Source organism: Dasypus novemcinctus, chromosome 6 (genome assembly GCF_030445035.2).
Source record: "Dasypus novemcinctus isolate mDasNov1 chromosome 6, mDasNov1.1.hap2, whole genome shotgun sequence".
Taxonomy (NCBI): Eukaryota; Metazoa; Chordata; class Mammalia; order Cingulata; family Dasypodidae; genus Dasypus; species Dasypus novemcinctus.
The window spans coordinates 119,732,126-119,758,146 of NC_080678.1; the positions used below are offsets into that span (position 1 = coordinate 119,732,126).

At 61.4% G+C, this 26,021-nt stretch overlaps 2 protein-coding genes across 5 annotated transcripts in view; one reads left to right on the forward strand and one right to left on the reverse strand.

The window, feature by feature from the left end:
• Positions 1–727: 727 nt before the first annotated feature.
• LOC139439094 (WAS/WASL-interacting protein family member 1-like) overlaps positions 728–26,021 on the reverse strand; it is a 35,826-nt gene continuing 10,532 nt past the window's right edge. Inside the window, exon 2 of the mRNA XM_071215579.1 lies at positions 728–1,438. Coding sequence (XP_071071680.1) covers positions 728–1,438 — 711 coding nt within the window. The remainder of the gene's footprint in view (positions 1,439–26,021) is intronic.
• Positions 736–26,021, forward strand: part of ZMIZ1 (zinc finger MIZ-type containing 1) — a 221,723-nt gene continuing 196,437 nt past the window's right edge. For 3 of the 4 annotated variants that reach the window (XM_058299305.2, XM_058299306.2, XM_058299308.2), the window contains exon 1: positions 737–1,012. The gene's annotated coding sequence lies outside the window, so the exon portion shown is untranslated. Of the gene's footprint in view, positions 1,013–26,021 lie in introns of all 4 variants that reach the window. The other variant, XM_058299307.2, reaches the window with a different exon arrangement.

The following is a 26,021-nucleotide window of genomic DNA, read 5'->3' on the forward strand; positions in this document are numbered from 1 at the left end:
GCGGCCGCCGCGCCCCCTGCGCCCTCTGCGGGGAGCGGGGGTCCTCTGCTCGCCCCGGCTCCAGTGCCAGGGCTTTGAGAGCCACCCCGAAGGCGCCTTCGGGGTTAGGCTTTGGCGATCTTGTTGGCAACTCCATCACCCCCGGGTCGGGTACCTGACAGCGCCAGCTGCCCGGAGTGCACTCCCCGCGGGGGCGTACGAGCGGGGGGGGGGGGGGGGGGGCTCACCCGGAAGAGCCGGGTTATTTCAGCCTTCTCCCCAGGGCGGCCCCTTCCCAGACCCAGCGTGTCTACCCTTCTCCAAACTTGCTGGAGGGGGGTGGCGTCAGGCAGTGGCAGGGCGGGGGGGAGAGCAGGGAGGTGCGTGAAGAAGCGGCTTGTGGGTGTGGGTGTGGGGGGTGCCGCGCAGAACCCTTCGCGCCATGGAGGGGAAAAGCTTGGAGAGGGCCAAGAATCGAGGGCAGAGATGAGGGAGTGAAAAGGGGTATCGGGAAAGGCGAGGGAAAGAGGAGAGAGAGAAAGGCCACGGAGAGAGAGAGGGCGAGAGCGCCCGGAGAGCGCGCGCCCCTCGGAGCCGAGCGCCGGCGGCGGCGGCGGCGCTCCGCTCCGTGCCGGGCTCCGCGCCGGCTTTTGCGGGCGGCCGGCGGCGCGGGGCCCTTTGGAAATAGTATAGCCAATGTAATCTGACACTTCAACTTGCTCGGCTCCGGGCGAGTTGATTCACTTACTCACCCCCGAACGCCGAGTTCCTTTTCACTGTCCGTGGACGTTAACGCGGCGAGCGGCGGCGGCGGCGGCGGCGGGCGCCCGGAGAGCGGACGGCCGGGCAGCGGGCGGGCGAGCAGCGCCGGCGCCGCGCGGTGACCCCGGCCCCGGCGACGCCGAGCGCGAGACGCAGCGGAGCCGATCGCGGCGCCCTCGCGGCGCTCCTCGCGGCCCGAGCCGGCCCTGCCTGCGGGCGGCGGCGGCGGCGGCGCGTCCTCCAGCGGCGGCGGCGGCGCTCGCAGCGCCCGGTAAGTTTGGGGCCGGAGCCGAGCGCCCGTTCGCCCCGGCGCCGACTCCCGCTGCCCGCGGGCTCCTGGGGTGCGCGCGCCGGGCGCCGGGCGCCGGGGTTTTCCTTTCCAGGGACCACCCGGGGCCGGGCGAGCGGGGGGCGAGCGGCCGGCGGCGGGGGGCTCCGCTGCGATCCCCGCCGCGGCCGGGGCCGAGGCCCGGGTGGCCAGGCGAGCGCCCGGGCTGCGCGGAGCCGGCTCGGGCTGCGCGCGGGCGCCGGCGCCGGGGCTCGGCGAGTGTGCGGGGCGGGAGTGAGGCGAAGCGCGAGCGGACCCGGTGCCCGCCTCCTGCCCGCGCGCCTCCAGCCCTCGCTCTGTCCGCCGGGGGCCGGGCCGGATCGGGATCGCGGGGAGCGAGGGAAGGACCGCCTCGGTCTCCTTCGCCGCCTTTTGGGGAGACGCGAAGTTGTGCGCCTCTGTCTAGGGAGCCTCCTGGGAGGGCGCCGGCTTTCGGGGTGGCAAGGGCTGGTGGCGTGAAGTTGTTCATCTGAATTTCCACGGAAAACGCACACTTTTGTAATGTGAGGTGGGGGTGCGGTTAAGTTGTTTGTGTGTGCATTGCCCGGGGAGACGCGGCGCGCCGTACGAGCGGGGAACCTGGAGGGAGCCGAGAGGGGCTTTCTCGTAGAAACCCGAGGGGCGTTCAGGCCGGCGCCCGGACCGGGCTGCCCCGGCCAGGAGGGGAGTCCGGAGGAAAGACGCGTGTGTTTGTGTGTGTGTGTGTATGCGCGCGCGTTGCAAATGCGAAAGTAATTTCCCTGTGCTCTTTCTTCCTCTCCGTCTCCGGCGGCGGCGGCCCCGGGGGAGTGGGAGGCCGGCCCGGGCGGAGGTTGGGGGGCCGGGCCCGGGCTGAGGCTGGCGCTGGGGTGGGGGGCGGGCTCTGGAAGCTTGTTTCACATTCCTGGCGTCTGGGCCGGAGAGAAAACAGTGGGGAGCGCGGCCTCGGCGTCTGGGGCGCGGGCAACGGGCGCGAGTCGCCCCCTCGCCGGGGACATCTGTCCAGGAAGCCGGCCGGGGCGGGGAGAGGGCGCGGTGCGGAGGGCAGGCTCCCCACCCGGGATCGGCGGGGGCGCCGGCGAGGGGCGGCCGCCTTCCCCGGCCATTGTGCGCGAGCAGATTTTCACGGGAGACTGCCCCGGAGCCGCGGGAGAAGGCCGGCCGCCGGCCTCGGCCCCTGGTTTAAAAGACACTCGAGGAATGTAAACAAGCCGGGCGGGAGGGCGGATAGCGGGAGCGCGCGGGGCGCGGGCGCGGGCCCCCCACCCCTCCCCTGGGGGCTGCCTGGGGCAGGGCCGCCCTGCCCTACCCTCTACCTGTCGCAAACTTTTTCCTTCCTCTGCCTTCCCTGCCCACCTCGGCCCTCCAGCGGGGTGCGCAGAGAGGGCCTCTCCCCGAGTGCGGGGGACCTAAGGCGGCCGGAACCCCGCGCCTGGCCCCGGAGGCCTGGCCGCCTGGCCCCGGCCTCAGTGCCGCGAGCCTCCACTGCGCCCACCCAGGAGCCCCAGCTCCCTGGAAAGGCAGTGCCTGAGTGACTCGGGCCCGAGCCCGCCCGCCTGCCTCTCTTTCTCTCTCCCTCGCTCTCTCTCTCTTTCTCCTGCTGCTCCTTCCCCCGCTCTCCCCCTTCTCCTCTCCCCTGACTGCTTTCCCAATGCCCTGACATGAGGGAGGAAGATTTAACTTGGCAGCCCAAACAAATGTTCTCTCAGAGGTCCTCCAAGAAGCTGGCGGCCGGGCTGGCGGGGTGAGGGCACTGCGGGGCCAGCCCTGCCCTCCTCTCCCTCAGCCATGGCAGCGTGGAGCCCCCTGGGTGGACAGCCCAGGCCTGGGAGAGCAGGGCCCAGCCTCCACGATTTAAAAGGGCAGTGGGCAGTAGCCTATCAAAGGCGCTGGCTCCGTGCCTGGCGCGGAGCCGCCTCCTGGTGCCAAGGGTTTTCTGAAGGATTTTCTTGAGCAACAGTTTGTCTCCCTGCTGCAACCTGGGAACCCGGCCTGGTAGACCGGAGGGTTAACCGGCGCGGTCTCCTCCTCCCTGGTGGGTGTGAGGACGGGCTGGTTACACAGGGCAGGGCTGGAGGCCAGAGGCTGTTCCCAGAGGTGCCTGGGTTGGCTCCTTATTTTTCTGAAGGGACAGAGAAAGAGGCCGACTCTCTGGCTCAGGGAACCTGGCAGCTTTGCTGGGGCTGAATCCCGACCTGCCTTTGCTGGCGTTTTTAGGGTCCCCGGAGTTGAAAAGTTGCTTGCCAGCTATCCGGATGGAGTTGAGATGATGGAGCAAGCCCCTGGCTCTCCCTGTCCTGGCTGCTTTTTGAGGGGAGTTTTCCCGACCCCCTCGATCGCCTGCTCCCCGGCCCGCCTGCCGCCGTCGCGGGAGCCTTGGGCTGACCTTTCTCTCTTCAGGTTGAGGATGCTGAGCACCAGCATCAAACAAAAGACACATTGAAAGGCGGATCTGCCCCAGAACACATGGGACTCGGGGGCCGGGGAATACATTTGGAGGGAGATGGTATTTTTTTCTTGAGTTTTATGATTTCGATTGTTTTTCCCAAAAGGACAGAAGCATTTGCTTATCCCCAGACATGAGGTTATGAAACGCTGTTTGCACATGGAAATCTCAAAAGTTTTGACTGTGGCAGGGGCTGGAGGGGGGGGGGCATGGGGAGTTTTAGAGCATTTCGAACAGATTTTGAATTGGCATTTTGAGGCATTTGGGGTATGGCTGAGGCGAAAGAGTGAGGAATAAGAAATTGCCCGGCTTAAAGGAAACTGAATAAATCGCCTTGTCTATGCAAAAAAAAGGCTGTTGGCTTCTCTGTGGGGACAAAATGTCCCTTTTCCCTCCTAAGGAAAGGGGAAGAGGAAGATTCCTCCTCTTCTCACAGCCTGGAGCAAAGTGAAGGAAGGTCCAGAGGCTGTGGGGGTTGTCACAGAACCGTGGATTCCACACACCCTCCCCTAGCCAGCCACTCCCCTAGCGACGGCACAACACGGCCTGCGTCCCTGGCTGCCAGAGATGTGCCCCGACATCGGACAGATGTCTACAAGCAGCTCATCCCGAAAAATGCACACCAGGGAAAGAACCCAGCCGAGGGGAGCTGCGAAGTTCACTTTTCCCCCTGACTGGGGGCGGGGGAGAGGGGTGGCCTAAGGAAGGAAGGCCCTTGGAAGTCTTTGTGCCCAGAGTGTGGTCAAAAGAGACCCTGCACGGCCCGCCATGGATACTGAGCTCCCTGACTGCGGGCCGTGGCCAGGGTCCAGGGGGCGGCCGTGACCCCGGCTTCAGCCTGAGATGGGGCCGTAAGAAATTCGGACACCCGCAAGTTAATTTCCCGAAGCTTCCCAGGACCCTCAGTCACAGAACCAGGAAGCAGGGCCGGCCAGGTCCCAAGTGCGAGACTGGCGACTGCGTCCTATACGTTTTCATTCACAACTTTGCTCCGCAGGGCCTGTGCTTGGCTGCTATCACCGCCTCATCTTTATGAGGTTCCTTAGGTTTTGTGTCAACAACAAAGGCCAGGCTGCTGGGCTGCCGTCATTACCCAGCCTTCCCCAACCGCTGCTCCAACCTCTCAGGAGGACCCGGTGGCCTCTGCCCCCGCCCTCCTGGGGGGCTCGCCGTCCCTAGGAGGCCCCGAGGATGGCGGTGGGGTGTGTGGGGACCCCAGCCGGCCTGGTCTGTAGGCTCCAGGGGCCATTCTGAGGTTGGGCCCTGTCCTCGGGGAGCTTATGGGAAAGAAGAGAAAAACCAGTGTAGACACAGGCTCCAGGACGAGCGCCCCCAAGCCCGTCGTGATGGTTCAGGGCCTCCCGTTACCTGAGTGGAGCAGAGAGCGGGATCCGTGCTGGCTGGCCGCTTTGGGCCAGGAGCCGGCCTCTGCTAGGCCTCAGTCTCCTCACCTGTAAAACGGGGCTGAGGACAGGCCCAGCAGCTGCCTTATCTGGTTGTTGGGAGGATGGGCGAGAGCCCTGGGCACCGGATCCCCAAAGGCCTGGCAGGCTCAGGGTGCAGAATGGATAGAGCAAAAGGGGTTTGGATTGGAGGTGCTGGAAGCATTTTCCAGGTGGCTGCCCCCCCATCCAGGCCTCCCTCCCTGGCAGCTGACTATCCAGCTCTGTCTTACATCCCTGTAGTGACAGGGTACTCACCACCTCTCCTGGCAGCCCCTGCCCCCATGAGCAGCTCTGACTGCTGGTATGTTCTGATGCATGGTGAGCTGACATCCACGTTCCGAAAATTGAAGCCGCCCAGCCTCCACTCCATGTGTCCCCCAGACCCCAGACTCCTCTTCCCCTGAGTGATCAGGGGTTCAAGACCAGTGTCCAGGCCAGACTGACGTGGGGTCGGGGGACGCCCTTCAGATGGCTCCTTCCAGCACTTCCTGGAGGGCGGGGACCGCGGGGAGGGAGGAACGGTCTGCTTGGGGGGCTCCCCCTCATCCTGTTCGGGCTCCAGGTTCACCTCCTGGCACTTTCTCTCCTTGGATGGGCATAAGCAGGAGGGGGATGCGTAATAGGAGGTGGGGTGAGGATCAGGCCACAGGCCTCCCTCGGTGGCACGTACGTTATAGAGCATCCGCTGGGTGAGTGCCGGGGCCCTGCGAGAGACCCAGTGTGTAGCATGGGGCTTGGCCCTTAGGAACGTGTGGTCCAGCGGGGACAGGAAGATAGGCCCAAATAAAGAATTAAGCATTCCCAGCTGGCTGCCTGCGGTGACAGCAATCACCAGGGTCCCTCTCCTTTGTGGATTTAGAAGCGTCTTCCAACCTTGCCTGACCCCAGCGACAACACTGTAACCAGACTACTGTTTGAAATTACCCCCATTTAACAGAAAAGAAAACCGAGGTTCAGAGAGGTGCAGTGGCTTGTGGAGAAGCCAGGACTCAGCGTCAGGCGCCTGACTCTAAAGGCTCCCTAGATACTGATACTCTGTGCTGCTTCCTTCCCACCACTGAGGAGAGAGCCCCAGCTGGTCTGGGCCAGGGGCGCAGAAGTCTTTGTGTGCACCCCAAGAATGGGGAGGTAGGGAAATTGGGGGTACGGAGGAGCCACTCCCAGGATAGCTCACAGATGGGCCCCACCTGTCCACCCACCCTTTCATGGCACACAGCCCACGCCCCAGCCACCGTGCCCCTTTTGGTGTGGCGTCCGACAGCCCGAGCTGGCTCTGAGCACAACTGCCAGGGCAAATGGGCTCCACCCCCAGCCCTGGCCCTGGAGCAGGAAGCAGAGGTGTTTTCAGCCTCCCAGGTCCCTGGGCGGCCCAAGGCTCTTCCCTGGGCTGAGATGGTTTCTATAGATACAGACATTGACTCAGCCTGCCCCTCCTCTGGCTGAGTCAGCCCCCGGGCTGCCGTGTGGGCCCTTGGGTCCCTTCTGCCCCCCCAACCCAGCCCACCTGCAGTCCTAGCCCCTCTGCTGCCCCCACCCCTGGGGGAGCTGAGTGCCACCCCAGGACGAGGCTGCGGCTGGTGGGTCTGGGGTGGGGAGCAGCCTGGCAGGCTGAGCTAGCTCCTCCCCAGGTAGCCTTGCCCGACCTGGCACACCTGTGCAGGTAGCGACTGGGGCCCCTGAGGGCCGGGACCCCGCCCGTCAGGCCCAGCTGCCGGCCTTGTGGAGGGCTGGGACTGGGGGAGGCCGCGGGGTGTCTGAGCTAATTAGATTTCTTAGATTTCAATGCTCCCCTAATCCTGTTAGCCTGGCTGTAATTGTAACCACTTGAAGGTTTCGGCCGTGGCAGTCTGCTGAGGACAGACAGTGTAGGGACTCGCCTCCACCTTGGGCCAGCCCCAGAGTGGCTGGGGACTGGAGACGCCCTTCCTCGGACTCGGGTGGGGAGCCGGGTGATGGTAGCAGGTATCTGTTTATAGGCTTTCGGCATCGTGGACTGTCAGAGCAGGCACGGCTCCTAGAGATCGCCTGGCTCAACCCCTTCACTGTACGGATGGAGAAACTGAGGCCCGCAGCGTGCAGACCCTGGCCCAGGGCCTTGCTGGCTGCTAGTGGCAGAGTGCCAGGAGCTTGTGGTCTGCTTTAGTGATCTTTGTCCCTGGAAACTTCCGGACTTGTCTGGAGTTGCCCAGGGACTGGTGACTGCGACAGCCATGGTAGGGGTAGGAACTCTAGAACTCTCCAGAGGTGGAGTGGGGGACTTTGCGTGCCCTGAAGCCTGCTCCCACCTGGCAGTCACCTGTCCCATTCCCGGCCCTCCCTGTGCACGTGCGCGTGCGCACGCGCACATACACACACACACACACACACACAGGGGTTCTGCTGGGGGTCAAACCAGCTTCTCCCAGGAATCCAAGATGTGGGGGCTTTTTCCCAATCTTTCCCAGATACCTTGACCCTAAGGGTCCAATTTTAATGCAGATTGTTGCTTTCCTGGGAAATGATGGGGCGGAGGGGTAGTTGTAGTCCAGTCTCTTTGTATTTTCAATGGCTCTTTCTTCCAAAATTATTTTCTGGTCTCTGGGCTTAAATTTGAAACTGCACCCACTCCCTCACCCCTCTCTTCCCCTTCTCCCATTCCTATTTCCCAGCAGCTCCAGTCATCCACCCACAGGGGCTGGTCTTGGTGGCTGTTGGTGGGGGCGGTAGCTGAGATGCCTTCAGAACCCCTGCCAGGGAGGCGCCCCGCAGCCACATCCTACCCTCTGCTTAGCTCTGGACTGGGAAAGCTGTTTGGGAACCTCCTTCCACTTCTGACCCTGACTCTGTGTTTTGAACCCCTAAGAACTCAGTGTGCAGTTGGGGTTAGTACGTATGGGTTACCTGGTCTGATCTCTCCTTTTCTAGCCCAAGAAACGGACCTGTGGAAGGAAACAATTGGCCTCATCCAAGGTCAGCAGCAAATTGGTGACAGCCAGGTCTGGAACCCAGTCTCTTAGCCCATTAGTTCATTAAACATTTATTGAGCATCTACGCTCAGCCAAGCACAGCCCCTTTAGCCACCACTCGGAGCTCATAAATAAATGCTGTTCGGTCTTTGGCTCGGGGAGGGCCGGCCGAGCCTGGGGGTGGGGGGTGGCTCCGTGTCTTGAGATCTCAGGATAAGGAATAAAGGTGGGCCGTTTTCAGCAGGACCCCCAGATCCTGTGCAGCCACAGAGCCCCAACCCAGCGGCAGATTTCTTTAAAGGCAGTTGTGGGCTGATTGCATTGCTGATTTGGGTGAAGTGAAACAGAAATCTTCCAGGGAGGTTGCAAGGCTTCTCCTCCGCCAAGGCCAGTACGGGCCAAAAAGATGGGTTCCTCTGCCCTTCTCCCCACCCCCCCACCCTCCAGGTACTGACTCTTATCGTTTGGAGGACTAATGGCCTGCTGGCTTGTTCTGGCCTTTAATTCAATAATAAACCTGCTGTCACTTCTGCGGACGGGAGGCAGAGGGGGACCCTCTCTCTCCACTCGGGAGTCGGTCTGGTCCTGGGCTGTGACAGCTGCACCAGGCCCAGGGCAGGGCACAGAAGGCAGAGCTGGGCTCGGGCTCGGATGAGGGGCAGGTGACAGGTGCCTGGCTCTCACCCTGTCCTCAGAGATCCCGTCCAAACTCCCTCCCCTGCTCCCTGGTGGACCTTGACCGCGGCTGGGAAGCCCGGGGCACGGCTCCGACCAGCCTGAGGCCTGCCTGAGCCACCGGGGACAAAGGCCTCTGGGGAACGAAGGGTCTTGAAACCCGTGGGAAGGGCTCTCCGAGGGCCTGCATCCAAACTGCTTGCTTTGCAGGTGGGAAAGCTGAAGGCCCAAGAGGTGACCGGCCCCCGGTCACACAGTGGCAGGACTCCCCGCCCCAGGGCGCCCCATTCAGCAGGGACTCCCATTCAGTAGAGAGCTCCATCCATGTCAGGTTTTGATGCACCTCTTGCTGTTTAACATTCATAGTGGCAATAACATGATAACAATAACATAGTGGCCATAACATAATAACAATAGCCGGTTTGCTTCAAGCTCTTTGCAGACTGCGTGGGTTCAAATCTCAGCTCTGCCATGGGTGAGCTGGATGGTTTTGGGCCAGTTATGTTTAACCTCCGACGTGGCACCACGAAGGCAGCCTTGACGTTGCCTCGTCTCCAGGTCACGGATGAGCAGGCTCAGCGAGGCGAGGTAGGGCGTCCAAGTTCACCGGTGCATCGGGACCAACGCAAGCCAGTCCCGGCCCCGAGGCTCCCGTTCCCCTGCCCTTCCCAGCCACGACGCTGCCGGGCATGAATCAAGCGCCTCACAGCTCCACCTGCCGTGGCGCTTGCTCCCCTTGAAGAGACGTTTGAAAGGTGGGGGACTTGTATCTGAGGTCCCCACCTGGACATTGAGGACCCTCTTGGGCCCTGCCTGAGTGGGGAACAAGGCAAGCGGGGATGGAACTGGACCGGTAGACCAGGAGCTATCTGCAGAATGGCCAGTCGCTGACCCCTCGGAGCCCCCCGTTCCCTCACCTGAACAGCTTGAGCTGAGGCTACCTTCAGGTTTCCCGAAGTGGGTTCTCGGGAACACCGGTCCCCCAAAGGAAAGGCAGCAGAGCACGCCCCCTCCTCTGGAACATGGCCCCCCCACAAGCACGCAAGGGAAGTCTTGGTGTGAAGGCCTCACCCAGGTGTGCCCAAACCCATGGGGTGCATCTCCCCTCCAACCCCCCACCTTTTTTTTTTTTTTTTAGTGCCAAGTAATTATTAAAGGTACCGGTGGAACATTTTGGGAAGTGCTGGGCTAAATGGTCCCTTCTAGCCCTGGCAGCCACAGCGTGGCCGGGCAGGTGGTTTACCTGCCGAGGAGCCACCTTCCCAGTGGCTCCTCTAAGGGTGGGGAGGACGGGACTCTTTCCACCTGGCCAGAAATCCTGCCCCAGCCTGAATTCATGGCAGTTTTCTACCCACGCTCAGGCCTGTGAGTCTCTGTTACTTTAGCTGGCCTCCTTTTCTTTTTCTTACTCTTTTTCTTTCTTTCCTGTTTTGTTTTGTTAGACCACAGATCTGTCTGTGGCTGGGCAAGGCTGGCCTGGTGGCGGGACCTCGGAGTGTCAGCGACCTCAGCTGGGAGGGCTCCCCAGGCCGTGTGCACACTGCAAACGCGTCCTTGTGGAGAGAATGCTCTCCGGCTTGATCTGATTCGGAAAGAGTTTGGGGGCCTGAACGCTGTGTGGTGAGCGCAGTTTGGGCTCACCGCAGGCGTCCAGGACCCCCAGCCCCAGGGCGGAACAAGACCCGTTTGTTGCCGTTTTCCGCCTCCTGCCCCCAGACCTTCCCGCTCCCGCTCATTTGTGGGGCTTCTCTGCCCCATAAGGCATCTGTGTTTATAACCCTGCTTCTAATCCAGCACCACGTTTCACTGATGAGGCCTGAGGCCAAGTCAGGGGAAGGGACCTGCTCAAGGTCACCGAGTAGGTCGGGCGGTGGGACCGCAGCGGGGCACAAACCTGGCCCAGAAGCGAGCTGACCCGGGGCTGTTGGAGGAGAGGCAGTGGGCGCGGCCTCCTGCGCCGCCGGCTCCTGTGCGCTTACCAGAGCCGTGGGACCCAGCGTCCCCAGAGCTCAGGTGAAGGAGTTTCCCCACCCACCCCTCTTCCAGGAAAGCTGGGCAGGACCGGTTTAGGGTTGGCGTCCCCGGGGTCAGGAGGCCAAGTTCACCCTGCTGGCTGCACTGCTGTTCTCCCGCCCGGGTTAATGTTTCCTCGTCACGGGCTGCGGGGCCCTCTGGCATTTACACACAGAGGAGCGCTCTGTATTTTCAGAATGTCTTGCTGCCATGAATTAGTTATGAGCGCTTAGCCGGGGGTGCCGCTCTGCTGTGAGGAGGGAGAGGCAGCGCTTCCCACGCTGGGGGCCCTCGGCGGGACCCTGGGCTCGCAGGCCCGGCGGCCCCGACCCCCCGGGATTCTGAGAAATGGGCTTTGTGGCTGGCAGGGAGCAGGGGAGGCGCCTCCGCGGCCCATCGCTTTCCTTGCCTGGCATACCTGGCTCGCCTGGGTCCGCCTGGACTCTTGAGCCTCCCGTCCTCGGAAGAAGAGGAAACCGCTGGTCACGATTTCCCACTGGAGTTTGGCGATGGGGGCCTGGCAACGAAAGGAGGTTCCTTGGAGCTGTGGGCTTGGCGTCGGTGTATTTCCCGCAAGCAGACAGCTTTCTGATTATTCCTGCCCTCCCCAGCCTGGGTTGATGCCTTCTATTTTTTTTTTTTAGGAGGTACCGGGGATCGAACCCAGGACCTCGTACATGGGAAGCAGGTGCTCAACCACTGAGCTACATCCACTCCCCTGCCGCCTTCGTTTTCGCTTGTGCTTCATCTGCGGTGCTAGAAGGCCAGGGCTTGTTTGGGGGGTGGGAGCTTGTGAGCACCAGAGGCCTTCCTGACCCAGAACTCTCAGGGCCTTCTGTCTTGTGGGTGGCCTCCCCCCCGAGCCAGCCTCCCAGAGGTGCTGGGCCAGTGTGACCTCCCCACACGAGGATTCCCAGCACGGCCATTGCCCGGGGCTCAGGGTACCTTCGCATCCCAAGACCACCGGGTATGGCAGCTTCTGATGCCTGTTTACAGATGGCTCGTCGCCCTGCAGTGTCCCGCTTCCCGGGCGGGCCTGCACAGCTCTGGGGACAGGCTGCTCTCTGCCTCCCCAGCAGCAACCTCAGTCTAGGGAGTTCCATCTTACAGTGAGCCTGGAAGGATACTTCCTCTCCAGTTCTCATCTCAGAGCCATGCCCAATATGGTGAATTCCCGTCCCAGGCACTCCCTTCCATACTCTCCGTCTGGCATTGTAGCCCCCTTGGAGACTTCTCTTCCTGGGGCTGAGTCCAAGGCTGGGATGGGCAGAGCTGGCCTCCTGGAGGCGGTGCCCTTTCATATCCCCTGGCCTTTCTTATTATTTCTCCTCTGGTAAGAGCCTGGCAGCCTGGAGACTTCAGGCCCGCGGTCTCAAGTGGCACAGTGGCAGAATGGGGGTCCCTAAGAGTTGAGACCTGAGGGGTGCTAGTGGCCTGGCATCTGCTCTTTAAGCGGGATTAGACTCATTCCCAGGCTCTCCCAGCAAGCCCACGTGTGCCCGAGCCCAGGGTGGCCTGCCAGGTGGGCACAGGGGGCCGTGGGGGGTGCCTCTTCCCATCTGCCCAGCCGGGTTCTTGCTGAGCTCTCGGCCTGGCAAGCCCCTCGCCGCCTGGCTCTGTCTCTCCATCAGGGTGCCTGCCTCGGTGTCCCGAGGTCCCAGGGGCCTGAGGGCTTTTCAGAGAGCACTGGATTTGGAGTCAGGCTTCTGGCTCGGCCTCCCACCAACAGCAGGACCCGGGGCTGTCGCAGCGTCAGGTGAGAGGCTGGCACTCTGCACACTGCCCCTCGTCCCCTGTGCGGGGTGGATGTTACATGGCCGTGTGCGGAGACGATGGTGTTGGTAGATGGCCGTGGATGTCATCAGGCCCACCCCCCCATTTAGCAGCTGAGTCTGACTTCAGAGGGGCTGCCTCCCCGAGGTTCCGGGGCAACTGGAGCTCTAACTCGGGGGTCCCAGCCATGGCCCACTGGCCAGCCCCCACCCCGTCCTGTGACCGGGCCCTTTCGCTGGAGGGAGATGCAGAGTGAGGGGCTCTCCTCGGCTGTGGCGGTGACACAAAGCTCCTGAACCTCACTCCTCAGCTGATGCTCATCAGAGCCTTGGGTCCGGGCAGGCTGACATCTCTGGGATCTCCGGGACCCCGGCCTTGTGCCTTCTGCCCTCATAATGGGGCATTTCTTCTCACTTCCTGGGTCAGACGGGGTGGAAACAGGGTCCCCAGGGGCCCACCTGAGTCCCTTTGCCCAGTCGTCTGTCTGCAGGACATTGGCCCGGCTGGGACAGTGGCTTGAATTTGTGACCCGAGCTACAGGCGGTGTGGACCCTCCCAGAGCTCTGAAGAGGCAAAAATGTCCAGAAGAGGAGAGACCTGGCAAGCAGCCTGCCTAACCGTCTGCATCCCCCCTGCCCAGATGAGGGAACTGAGGCCCAGGGAGGGCTTGAGGCCTCCTGCCCGGCCCAGCCTCCTCCCACTCCGGCTCCTCGAGGCTGACTGTGGCCTGCGCAGGCCTGCACGCGTGGGGCACGAGGGAGAACGAGCCAAACAGCAGCTTCTGCTTTTGCTTTGCGGCTCCCCCGGGCCCTTGGGCTTCGGACACCAGAGAGGCCCTCAGCCCAGGCCCTGCCTTCCAGCCGGGTGCTGCCTGCCGGAGGCGTGGGGTTTGTCCCGGGCCCAGCCTGAGAACCGAGTGTCCTGGCCAGTTGGCAGCCCTGGAGGTTCTCCTGCTGGGGTCCCTCTGTGCCTCTGGCTCCAGCTCCCCAAGAAAGATGCTGCACACACTCATTCATCAAGTTTGTTAGCACCAGTTCTGTGCCAGGCCTTGGGGATACGGCGCTAAATGCGGCAAGCACCTTGCTTGCGTTTTGGTAGGTAAGACAGTCAACGAGTCAGCAATCTCATGGGTGGTGTCTTGTTGGGTTGTGATAAGTGCGTTGAAGAAAAGTAACCCAGGACAAGGTGATACATGCAGGCAGGTGGCAGGGAAGGCTTCTCGGAAGAGGCTGCATCTGAGCAGACACCCCAGGGTGGTGAGGGAGTGAAGCCTGTGAACATTTGGGAGAAGAGCACTCCAGGGAGTGGGAACAGCATGTGCAGAGGCCCTGTGGCAGCAGCGTGCTTGGCATGCTCTGGGCAAGGAGGAAGGCCAGCATGACTGGATGGAGAGAGGTAGGAGAGGACGTCAGCAAGGTGGCCGGGCAGGGTCACAGAGGACCTTAAGAGCCTGGAAAGGATTTCTGACTTCACACTGTGCATCAAAACCCATTGAGGATTATAAGTAAAGGAGCAGGACTTCCTGACGTGCCGCCTGAGAAGGTCCCTCTAGAATAGGCTGGAAGGGACAAGAGCGGAAACTAGAGACCAGCTGGGTTGGGTGGCTTTTGCAGTACCCCAGGTGAGGATGCCAGTGGCTGGGCCAGAGTGGTCAGTGGCGGTGCTGAGATGAGGCCGGGCCCTGGATGGATTTGAGGGGTTCGAAAGCCATGCCCGGAAGCCCGTGGAGAATGCCTGCCCGCCTTCACAGAGCAGGGCGGGCGCTGAGGCTGGAGAACCGGCCCAGCTCCCCGAGTGCCGTGGTTCTGAGTTCGTTTTCCTCTATGGCTGTCACCTCCACTGGCTTCCTCAGGCCCCACACCTAAGCTACTCTGTCATAAGGTGCCCATTTAACAGCTGGAAAAATAGAGACATAGTGAGATGTTCCTGGTGTCCAAACCTAGGCTTGAAATTTTGACAGTCAGAATTTGACCCTCTCTTCTTCTCCAGTTTGATTGTCTTCGCTCATTTATCCCCTCCACTTTTATAGCCTCTCTTCTTTACACTATAGTTCTCAAACGTATCATCACTCGCAAACCCTGAGGCCTTTGCATTTGCCAGTTCCTTTACCTATAATTTTCCTCACCCCCACATTTCTGTCTGGTGAACTCCTATGCATCCCTAAGAGCCCAGCTCAAAAGCTGCCACCTCTGAGCTCTCTTCTCTGACTCTCCCCGGCCCACTGATTGCTTCCTCCACTGAAAGTTCTCCTCCCTCACTCCATTGCCTGTGATCATCCTGGATTGGGGCTGGGCCCAGGCCTCCCATTGCACCCCCTCTTTCTGTTCTGTCTCCTCACGCCTGGCTTGGGGCCGGCACAGAGGAGGGAACAAAAACATATCTGTGTATTCCTGGAGCAGTAGCTGGTTGCCATGGAAACAAGGAAGTGTTGCAACTTCCCTAACTTTTCAAAGTATGGGGCTTGCAGAGGGCAGCTGTGTCCTGGGTCCATGAGATCAACCCAGGCTGACCATCCTGGGCTTCAGATGGATTCAGAGTCAACCTTTAGACCAGTCCTTTCCTGTCCCCAGGACTCAGTTTACCTGTCAATAATAGGGGACGTGATGACTGCCTGGCTCTCCAAGGCTGGTTTCCAGCTCTAATGTACCGTACCCTGTGCACTTCAAGTCCTGCCACACAACCACAGGCAGGGCCTCTGCTCTCTCTGGGCCTGTTTTCCCATTTTATTCATCTCTCTCCTCAAAGAAGGTAACTCCCTGAGTCAAGCAACTCCAGAATTTCAGAGTTTCAGCAGCCAAGCTGGCCCTTGATTACTGAACTGAGGTGCTTGTGCCTTGCACACAGAGTGAAGTCCTGCTGCGCAGGAGGACAGCGGGGGAACGGGGGGGAGACGCGGGGTCAGCTCACTCTGGTCTGGACCTGCCCAGGCCCCGGGGTCTCCTTTCCTCACCTTGAAGGTGACCAGAGCCAGTGTTTGACAGGGCGGCCCTCACGTGCCCTGGACGCTGCCTGCTCTGCCTGGGAACCACCCCGTGCGGATGCTGGCCTGCTCCGAGCAGAGGGTCTAGGCCGGCAGATCCCAGGGGGCCCCTGACCTAAGTGCGGGGCTGGGGTGCGTGGGCAGCACGCTCTCACTGTGTCTCCTCTCTCTCTGCTTCAGAGCTCGGAGACCACGAGCGAGCCGGGCACGAAACCGCGGGCTGGCTGCGGGCACCCACTCCGCTGCCCCTCGGCGCCTGGGCAGGGCAGTGCCGGCTCTCGGCCCCCGCCACGGCTGGGCTCGGATCCGGCCGTGCTGAGATGCCCGGCGCAGTCGGGCCCCGAGCCGAGCCCCTGCTTGCTCTTTGCCGGGAGCGGGGTCAGCAGGCAAGGTCCCAGCCTGCCTCTCGCCCCACCCCACTTGCGCCTGGCGCTGTGGGGTGGCTCGACCTTCCCCGCCAGACCCAAAAGACTGCGGCCTGGGACGAGAGCGCCTTCGGGGCCCTCTGGGGCTGCTTGCTCATCCGGGCCAAGCGCCCGTCTCCCAGGGCGGCAGGAGGGGAGTTGAAGAAGGCGGTTTGTGGTCTCTGGAGCCCAATAAAAGGCCTTGCGAGGATTACCAGCTGGAGGCAAGTTCAGACCTAAACTGGGGAGGGGCCCCGAGAATCTCTTGTTTGGGAGGTGAAAACCCAAACTTTTTAAGAACGAGCATCTAGTGCTGTGCCCGAGAAGTGCCCCACTCTGTTTCCAAGAGGTTCCTGGGGCCGAGGACTCATGTACCCATCGGGTCGTGCCTTCCCTGCCCCACTCACTTGGTTTTATCACGTTGGAGCTGAATGAAGCTCGAGGGTTGTTTGATAATGGTGTTGGCGTTAGCAAACATTGTGAATGCTGCTGAATTGTACACTTACAGAGAGTTAAAACGGCACATTGTGTTATATATGTTACCGCAAGATTGAAAAAAGACAGCGACGAGATACCCACATGCCAAAGACTGGAGCTGGATCCCCTCCTTCCACTCAGATGACCTCAAAGTGGATCAAAGACATAAATGTAGGAGCCGAAACTGTAAAAACTCTCACGAGAAGACACAGGAGTAAAGCTTCGTGACCTTGGGTTAAGCAAAACTTTTTCTTATATTAGTACGTGGCAACAAAAGCATGAAACCTCAAACTGACTCCAGGCGGCACAGGGCACTGGAAGGCGCCTGAACGAGGTCAGGCGGCCCGTTTCCTTCTCTGCCACGGATGAGCCCCTGGCGCTCTCTGCCTCGGTTTCCCCATTTGGGCAGTGACGCCCCTTGCTGCTGGGACTTGCTCTTAGAAGCTTATCTGAGCAGAAATGGAGGATCTTTAGAAAAAAAAAATCAGTTTTTTGGTAAGGTTCATGGCCAGGTCTGCTTGGGCCAACACTTATCTTTCAAACCAGTACTTCCTGGTTCCTCTAGTCCTTGTTTGAGCAACTACTTTTTTTTCTCTCTTTTTTTTTTTTCTGGATTCCCTATAGTAAATAATTCCATCTCCCATCTTATTTAGATTTTCCATGCCCAAAAAGGGAGGGAGGCTTAGTAAACACTCTGCTTTGGTTGTTGCTTTGCTTTCTTCAGTGGTGTTGGATTTTATCTGCCTTTCTTTCCCACCTGGATCCCAACCCTCCCATGCTCCAGCTTCCCAGGGCTGCCATCACCCTCGGCTCCTCCCCACACTGCACGCCGTGGGAGCGCACAGTGGGAGCGCACAGTGGGCGCACACGGCCAGGGACCCGACACCTCCGGGCTCCCCCTTCCTGTCGCTTCTGGAGTAACCCCTCCTTTCCCACTCCCCACTGCCAGCAGCCTTCTCTCTGGTGTCTACCTCCAGTTTCCCCCTTCCTGTCCTCCTCCACTGGGACACAAGGGCATCTCTGCCCCCCACCCAACTTCAAACTCCCTACCACCTGACAGTCAAAGCTTTGACCTTGATGTGGGTGTGTGCGTTGCACGCTGTGTTTCCCACGGCCCCTCCAGCCTGGTAGACTCCTGGGCATCCTGCAAAGCCCTGCCCAAGCCTCAGTTTCTGCCACGATGTTCTTGTGCACCCACCAAGCCGCAGGGGGTTCTTGGCCAACCCCCTTGCCCCAGGCCCCCACCCCGCCTCAGGCGCCGGCTTCGGCCACTTTGGCGGCTCTCATCCGGCATAATCGCAGCTCCCTTCGGGCACCCCAGCCCCAGCCAGGCTTTGACTCCCTGACACCCAGCACCGTGCTCGGGCCGTAACGAGCATTCCACAGTGCTTGCTGAGTGGGTGCATGCATAAGACATGGCTCCCCTTGACACAAAGCTGGTTGGTTTTGTGGTTTGGAAATATTTTATATATTCAGGTGCCTTTGGGATGACTTGCAAACTCCCCTTGAGAAAGAATCACATAACCTCAGGCCCTGGAACCGAGCTGCCCCTGTGCGTGGTCTGGCCCCTAGCCCCTTTTCTCAACCTCCCCTCACCAGTGAGAGCCAAAGGGGGCGGCTGGACCAGGCGGGCCAGGCGTCCCTCCGGGCCTGGAGTGGTTTTGCCCATGGCTGCCAGGGTCCGAGGACACCTGTGAGTCAGCCGTGCCTGCGTCACCGCCGCCCAGGCGCTGCTCCCTGGGTGTGCTGGCTCAACGGCAGCAGCCCGGCCGGGCCTTGGGGCTTCTTGGGCGAGACTCCCTGGCAAGGCAGGGGCTGGGGCTGGAGCAGGGGGTCGGGCCTGGGCCTTGTACACAGGCCGACGCACTGGGTGACTTTGCAGGCACGTGGGCTCTGGCTTGCCGGGGGGCTGCGGGGCGGGAGGGACACCCTTCTCTTGGGTAAACGTGGGTGTGCAGACTTGCCTCGGTACGTCCCGGGACTAGACCGGGTGAAGGCTCAGGACGGCATTTCACCCGGCGATGAGCTGCCAGCTGTCAGTGGGGGCTGGGTGGGGTCACGTGAGAGCCTCCCGAGACCTCACTTGGGCCTTGGCCCCTCCAGTCTGCCAGAGGAAGAGCAGAGGCAGGAGGAAGACCGGGGCGTCCCCGGACCAGCTGCTGACTGCTGTGCCCCCTCCCTGGCCGCCGCCGAGAGGCCCGCTCCTGGGCTCCTGGAGAGGTCGGGAGCAGGGGAGAAGAGGAGTTTGCCAAGCGCCATCTGAGACCCGGCCCCGTGCAAATCCATTTCAGTCCTTGCCCACCCATAGCAGGGCGCCCAGTGGTGGGAACAGCCCCCTGCACCCTGGCGTTGGAGTCTGTGATTGTCACGCAGCCCTCTGCCCTGGGTGGCGTTGTCCCCATTTTCCGAGGCGCAAACTGTGGCGTGGAGGGGTGACTGCTTAAGGCCCCCACACTCTCCAGGGGAATCCAGGCTTCTCCCTCCATGAGTGGCGGTTTTTCTTTTTGAAATCTATCTGCTGGTGGGAAGGAGTGGCCCTCCTGGCCCGGGCGCCTGCCCCTGCAGCTGGACAGCCCTGAGCAGGGGTCTGGCCGCCGGGGAAGGTGGGCAGGCAGCCGTGGAGCCCAGCGCAGCGGGTGGCGTTCGGTGTGGCGCGGAAGAGCCCACGGTCCGTGGCCGGCACGTCGCCACTGGGGATCGTTCTCCCCCCTCCCAGCTGGAGCCAAAGAGCCCTGGAAGACAGCTGCCCCCCGGGCACCCATGTGGACGGGATCGAGGGGCATCGACAGAGCGAGGTGCTCCCGCGAAGCCAGCCCTGCGGGCGCGCGTGGCCACGCACCTCCGTGCTCTGTAAGGACGTCGGCTGAGGCTGCGTTTTCCTTCTCCGTTCACCCCGGGGTCGTTTTGGTCTCCTGCTCTTGGCATCCCCACAGCGGGGAGCCGTCTCCCTGCGCCCTAAAACCTGGGGAAGCCGCAGGATAGTTACGGAGCCCGGTAGAAACAGGGTGCCTGCTCCACGCTCCCTGGGGTGGAGCCCTACACGGGGGGCGGGGGGGCTGTCTGTAAAGTGGGGGTGCTGCCTGGCTCTGAGGGCTGCTGGGGGCCCTCCCCACTCCCAGGCCCCCACGGCCGCCTGCCCCCTGCAGAGCCGGGCGTGTGCGTTCGCGTGCGCCTGTGTGAGCTCTTGGCTTCCGAAAGGGAGGGGACAGGGAGTAGAGACGGGATGAGCCAGAGTGTAATTTTATTTCTGTGGTTCTCCTTTCAAGCTGTCACGGTAAATCTGTTTTACTTGTCACTTTGTAAATCATTATGCAGGATTAAGCCTTTTACCAGCTTTTAAGGCTTCTGCAGTCATGAAAAACACAACCTCCTCTCCCGTCCTGCCTTCCCAGTGTCCGTCGCCGCCCTGGGCACATCCCTTCAGCTGTTTCTTCGTGGTGGCGGCGAGGTGAGGTCGGAAGTGGGGAGGCTGGAAGGCGGTCGCGTCCTCAAGGAGCGCTGGCCCCTTTTACAGATGGGAAGGCAAGGCTGCGAGGGAGAGAGAGGGCCGTGCAAGTCCTGTGCCCGGGACGCTGGTTTTTGCCTCGTGCCTCTCAAGCAGTGTCTCCTAATTGCCGGAGGCAATACAGCACGGGGATTGGAGCTGGAGGGTTTTCCCTCGTGACCCATGGACCCACGGGGGCCCAGAAGTCCCTCCCCCATGCCCCACGCCTTCCCCACCTGTGGCCAGATTGCCCAGACCCGCCAAGGGAGCTTTGGTTTGGAAGAGGCCGGAGCATCCTGGGTCGCCGTGTGTGCCTGGAGTCAGGGAGGACCGTCTGCCCCTCCCAGGGTGGGAGAGGAGGGGCAGGTGTGACCAGGGGGGCCAAACCCAAGCTGGGGTGACCGGGAGCTAGAGGTGGGGGATGTGGTCGAGGTCCCCACGCCGGCGTGCTGGAGACCATTGGTTTCTCTCTCCACAAATCCATGCCCTTCTCCGGAGAAGGCTTTGGGATACGAGAACAATGGGCTCGTGGGCCGCGCTGGAGCCGCAGGCAGTGGCCGGCTCGCGAGGCTGAGAGCCAGCAGGTGCAGCGGTGCGTTGCCCGTGGCTGCCCCTTCTGGAGGGGCCCACTCAGGAGAGGGAAACAAAAAGGCCCACGCCCCGAAGGCTGGCACCCGCTGCCCAGCCGAGGCTCGCGGGGCGCCCGCCAGCAGGGCGGCCGCGGATGGTGTGCCCGGGGCCACGTGGCCCAGCCGGGCCCCTCTTTTCCATCCAGGATAGACTGGCCTTCCCCGGGCGGGGCCCGTGCTGCTGGGGTTCCACTCTTCCCCCTGCCTGCCCTGCTGGCCTTTGGAGGGCCATCCTACCCCCAGAGTGCTTCCCCCACTCCCGCTGCCGGCTCCTCCCTTGCTGACCAATCGGGAGAGCTGCCGGGGCATCTCTGCAGGGCCAGCCCTGCGCTTGGCTCCGCGAGGGCACCGAGATGCAGATTCGTGTTAGGCAACAGGCCCCGGCACCCTCTGCCTTCCCCGCCACAGCCCTCGCCGTGCTGTGTGGCCAGCGCCTGTTTATTGCCCTGTTTCTAGCCTCTGAGCTTCTCTAAAGCCAGACTTTGTCTCCGGCGTCCCTCGCACCTGGCACCAGGGCAGGACATCGGCTAAGTGGGTGTTTCTTGAACAGAAGAAAGGCTCAGTGAAAATCCCGAGACCCTGATCTCCAGGAGTTTCTGCAGCCTAAATTGGAAACTAAGCCTGGGCTACTTGGCAGAATGTGGAAAATATGTACTGAACGCTCCCGGGAAGTCTGCTGAGATGTTCCAAGAGTGAGAGATGAGAATGGGCTCGCTCGAGTGAAGGCCTCCTGGGGGGTGGGGCATTTAGGGATGAGGGTGGAAGGGCGACAGCTAAAATAAGGCAGGGAGGCTGGAGAGGAAGGGTGCTTCTGGAAGGCGGAGTGGCTTGAACAGGGAAGGCAGGGGGGTCCCCTGCCCTCGGGGAGCACAGGCAGGGCTCTTGGGGAGGGGGAGTGATAGCCCAGTCTCCAGGGACAGCCAGGGTCAGGAGGGGACACGCATGCTGTAGGCGGCAGGGGAGGGTGACGGAGGGAGTTTCCAGTAGGGAAGGACAGGGACAGGGACAGAGCAGTATTTTAGGAGATTAATCTGGCGGCAGGGAGCCGCCTGGAGTGGAGCGGGGAGCCTGGAACCCTGGTAATTACACAGGTGCGTGCACCCCTCAGGGGCGCTGCCGGAACAGCCCCAGAGCCGTGTGGGCAGGCGGGGCTGGCACCTGGGGCTCCCGGCGTTCCACGCAGCCGGGAAGTGGGGGCGGTGGAGGCGCGGGGCTGCGGGTGCACCGGCGTGGTCTGGCTTTTCCCTCGCGGGGTGACATGGCCCTGAGCCTCTGCTCCTCCAACTGTCAAAGGGAAAGAGTTAACAACCCCCGCCCCAGCCCGCGTGAGGCGAAGGGAAGGGCTCTGTGGGCTGTCAGATCGCGCGCGCGCTAGGAGACTGGTGGCGGCGTGGCCTGGCCTCCCTGGGCTCTGCCCGCTGGAGGCAGCCTGCGCGTTTGGGTTTCTGCAGGCTCCATGACCCTGGCCAAGTCACTGCCCTCCTCTAGGTCTCCTCGGCTTGCCCCTCTTTAAGCGGGCCTGTCCCCCCGTCCTGGCGCACGAGAGCCACGGTGGACACGGGCTCTGATGCTCGGTCCTGGAGACTGAGGCTCAGGCAGTGGCTGGGGACGGCCCTCTGTGGGCAGGTGTCACATTCCCCGGCCGGCCTGGTCGTCAACGGCCTCGACGCCTCCTGGGAAGCCGCGGAAGCGTGGGCACGCGGTTCTTCTGTGCGCCTCCTCGTCTCTGGCACCTTCTAAGTCCATTTTACATTTACATGCACTCCTGCCCACTCCCTGGAGGCCCCTTGTGGGTCTAGCTGGTGGTAAACCCTTATCAGATCCCTCTTCTCCCCCAGCAAGCCTTGCACAGCAGAGGAGCCTGGAAGTGATGCTCAGGTCTGCTTAGAGAATCGGACCCCCAGCTGGTAGGGGGCTGTGCAGCAGCTCACCTTTCCAGAAGAGGGTTTTTGTTTTAAGACGAGATTTTGCTTTTCTGATAAAAGAGCCTTTGAGAGAGTGAAGAAGCAGGGTACTGGAAATAGCACCCCCAAAGCTCTCTGAACGTGTTGCAGGCAGACGGGGGAACTGAGCTGCCAGTCAACAGGAGAAAACCTCTTACCTTCACCGTGAGGAAACTGAGGCTCAGAGAGCAAAGGAGACATTCTGAAGTCACCCTGCAGGTCCAGGCTTCAGATAACAGTAATGACAGTGACTTTATTACTCTTAGCCACGGCCACCATGTTCAGGGCACTTTCCAGGTACTTCACACTGCCCTAAGCCAGGTACGTGCATCATCTCATTGAGTCCTCCAAAGCCACCAGGGAGGGGACACCATTTTTATGCCTCTTTCCCACACTTGCATGAATGGAGAAATGCTCGCCATGGACAGGGCCCCAAACTAGAAAATGCCCAAAGCAGGATTCAAATGCGGGCCTCGGAGTCCAGGACCCTCTTGCCCACTGCCCTCTGTGGACCCCTCCTGCCCCCTCTCCCTGGCTGGGCCCCCGTGGAGCGGTGCAGAGCCGTCTTCCGCTTTCTAGGAGGTGTGGGTTCAGAGGACTTCTGTATTGGGGAGATAAAAGAGCCGGTTTGGGACGATTTTTATCAGCTTGAGCAAGCTGGTTTGACTTACAGGAAGAAGCTTATTTGCATTTTGGGAAAGAGCTGAGCGTAAAGGCCGCGGTGAGGGCCGGGCGGATTTGTAAACAAACAGCCAACCGAGGGCATTGTGTGTCCCCAGCCGTACAATGCCGGGCTCTTTGTGTCACCACAGACCCGGTCCCCACGTCACGGCTGCCCTTTGGACAGAAAGGGCCGAATTGAGTAAGAGAGCGTTGCTGGAAATGCCAAGCAGCTCATCCTCTCCCCGGGCGTCCCTGCACGGGCGAGCGGCTGCGCCCCGCTCCAGCTGGGTCTGTTTACGGCTGCTGGCGTCCCAGGCCAGGTGCAGAGCCCACCGGCGCTGGCGTGCCAGGCCGCCTCCGCCCGCTCCCCGCCTCTCCGTGGGCACGCGGGGGCCCGGGAGGCCCGGGCCCGTGGCGCAGCGTTCCAGGACCGCCCGGGCGGCCTGGCCTCAGACCCTCCCTCCGCCCGCCTCCCTTTCCCTTCTCGATGCTGGTGCCAAGGCTTTACGGGTCCAGGGGCCCCAGCTCTGGGCTCAGCCTGGGGTCCTGTCTGCACCGGCCACCTAATGGGCCGGGGGGCCTCGGGCACTCTCAGCACCTCCATTTTCCTGGGGATAGTCGGGGTTTCTGGGGGATGGGAGATAATAACTGGATGGTGACTAAAGCATCGTGCTGGGCACCTGGTGGATTCCCAGGATGTGCTACTGCACAGATCAATCAGGCATGTAATATTTATTTCAGAGGAAAGATCTTTTTCAAATCAGACGACTATCAAGCCAGATATTCTGATTTAACTCCAAATCGTACGACAGTCACAGTAAGAACCACACAATCAGTAATTATAAGCCCACCCCTGCGAGGCCCATCCCTTCGCCCTGCGTGCTTCTGGAACTTTCTGACGATAGTCCCCATGCTCAGCTGACCCCACTTGGCCAGCATAAGCAGCTTCCACCACCCCTTGGGCCTTCCCAGGTGTCCACCTTGCCTCTCCGGCTAGACAGGAACCGCCTATCTTTCTTATCTGGCTGCTTGGAGGGCAGACGTGCTGCTTCTCCTTCTTATTGGCCCTGGGCGGTGGCCGGGAGGCTAAAATGCACCTAGCAGGTTCCACCGGCTGAACGGGGACCCTCAGTCCATGTTCACCCAGAGACACCCCCAGACCGCTGCCACCCCATGGGGTGTCCGTTTTTACGAAGGACGCTTTGGGGTTCTTTTCTCGGATCTGCAGCCTGTGGCTGGCTGGGGTCCCTGCGTCTCTGTCCCTGCGGCCAGTTTGAACCTCCAGCAGGCCTGGCCTTGCGTTTGTACTGCGTGTGGCGACTTACGGACACCTCTGCCTTTTTGCTGAACCCCTGTGTGTCCTGAGGTCCCCGTGAGGCAGGCGAGGCCACTGGCCTCTCACCCCTGTTTTTAAGTGGGCCAAACTCAGCACACTTCAGTGATGGGTCTGGTATTTCAAGCCAGCCCTCAGCTGTCACTGGCCCCTGTGGCCTCTGAAGCCTTCCCGGAGGAAGCTGAGGCTAGAGGACGGGAGTGGGTGGGGAGCAGCCTGCAAGGATACGAGTCCCAGTGGGCAAATGTTTGCATGAGGAGCTGGGCGTGAGAGGACTTCCCAGAACCCTTTGCGGGTGGTGGTCACGGGTGGGAAGAGGAAGAAGGTCAGCTCTGAAACAGCTGGTTGTTTTCTTGAGAACCTCTTGACCCCAAACACTGCCCTCCAGGGCAGATGGAGGCTGGCCGCTGGGCCCCTGCCTGCTCTCAGACCCGGCCGTTGGCTCCACCCGCGGGCGAGGGGACCAGCCCCATCGGGGTCCAGTGCTGATCAGCACAGAATCACTCTCTGCCTGTGGGGGGCCAAAAGGAGAAAAGGGGTAAATCAATCAGTCGATCACACCCCACAAATCAGTGCTAAGAAAGAAACAAAGAAGGCGCTGAGAATGACAGGAGCTGGGTGTAGGGTGTTGACCCAAAGGCCTTGCTGAGGAGGGAGCAGAAGCGTGAGCCGGCAGCTGGGAGGCGATGGGGCCAGGGCGGGGGCAGAGTGTCCGGCACAGCACATGCAAAGGTCCTGAGGCTGCAAGGGTCCCGTGGCAGGGGGCAGGGTAGCCTGAGATGAGGAGGCCCCTGCCCACCCATGCCTTCGCCCTCATTTCAAGCCCTCCGGGGCCCCTCTCCCCCAGAGAGCCAGCAGAGCTGCCAGGCCCAGGCATGGACACGGGCCTGGCTCTGCTCATGGCAGGTGCCAGGTGACCTCCTGCGCAATTCCTGCCTCCCGCCGGCCGCCTCCATCTTCGCAGCATGAATGTGAGGTCTCCAGCTGTCCCCGGCTCGTCTTGTCCCTCCACGGGGAAGCCCACGGCCTGCTGTTGCCCACCATTCCGTATTTCAGGGAACTTGCTCTGGGGAGAAAGTGTCACCAAGGGTCCCAGGCCAAGCCCACGTTCCCCTGCCTGTCCTCGGCCCTGGCCCTGCAACCTTTATTTATTTACTTTGGTCCTTGCTCAAAAGCCCTGGTAGCAAGCTGCCTGGAATGAAATGTGAAGAACTCGAGATAATAATAAAATCAATTGGACTGTTTCCCCAGTAATTCTAGAGACCGATGCATCATTAACGTTGGTAATACAGTGCCTGTCAGATCACAAACTTCTCAATAAATGTGCAGCTGGCAAGCTCTGATAGAAATTGGAGGCAAGCAGAGAATGAGATTTGGGGCCTTTGATATATGGGGTGTCAGCGGCGCGGTGAAGTTTTTATCAATTTCTGTCACCTTGGGCTTTTGCGCTCACTACATATGTGGTCTTCACAGCCCTTCTCCATGGGCTGCTCCCGTGCTAACTGCCCCCCGCCCCGGGGGGAGGAAGAGGGGCCTTGACACCGAGCCCGGAGCCTTCCCGCGGGGCCTCGCCAGCGGGCGGGGGGGCCAGCAGCGCCAGGGGCCTTGGATGTGACCCCAAGGTCACTTGGCCCCGGCACAGCTTTTACTGCGCCCCTACTGAGGTCAGGACACCCCTGGCGCTGCTCCCAGGGACTCCAGGGGCTTCACTGGAAACCCAGAGCTTGCAGGGTGGGGTGGGGGTGGTCGTTGCTACCCAGGGT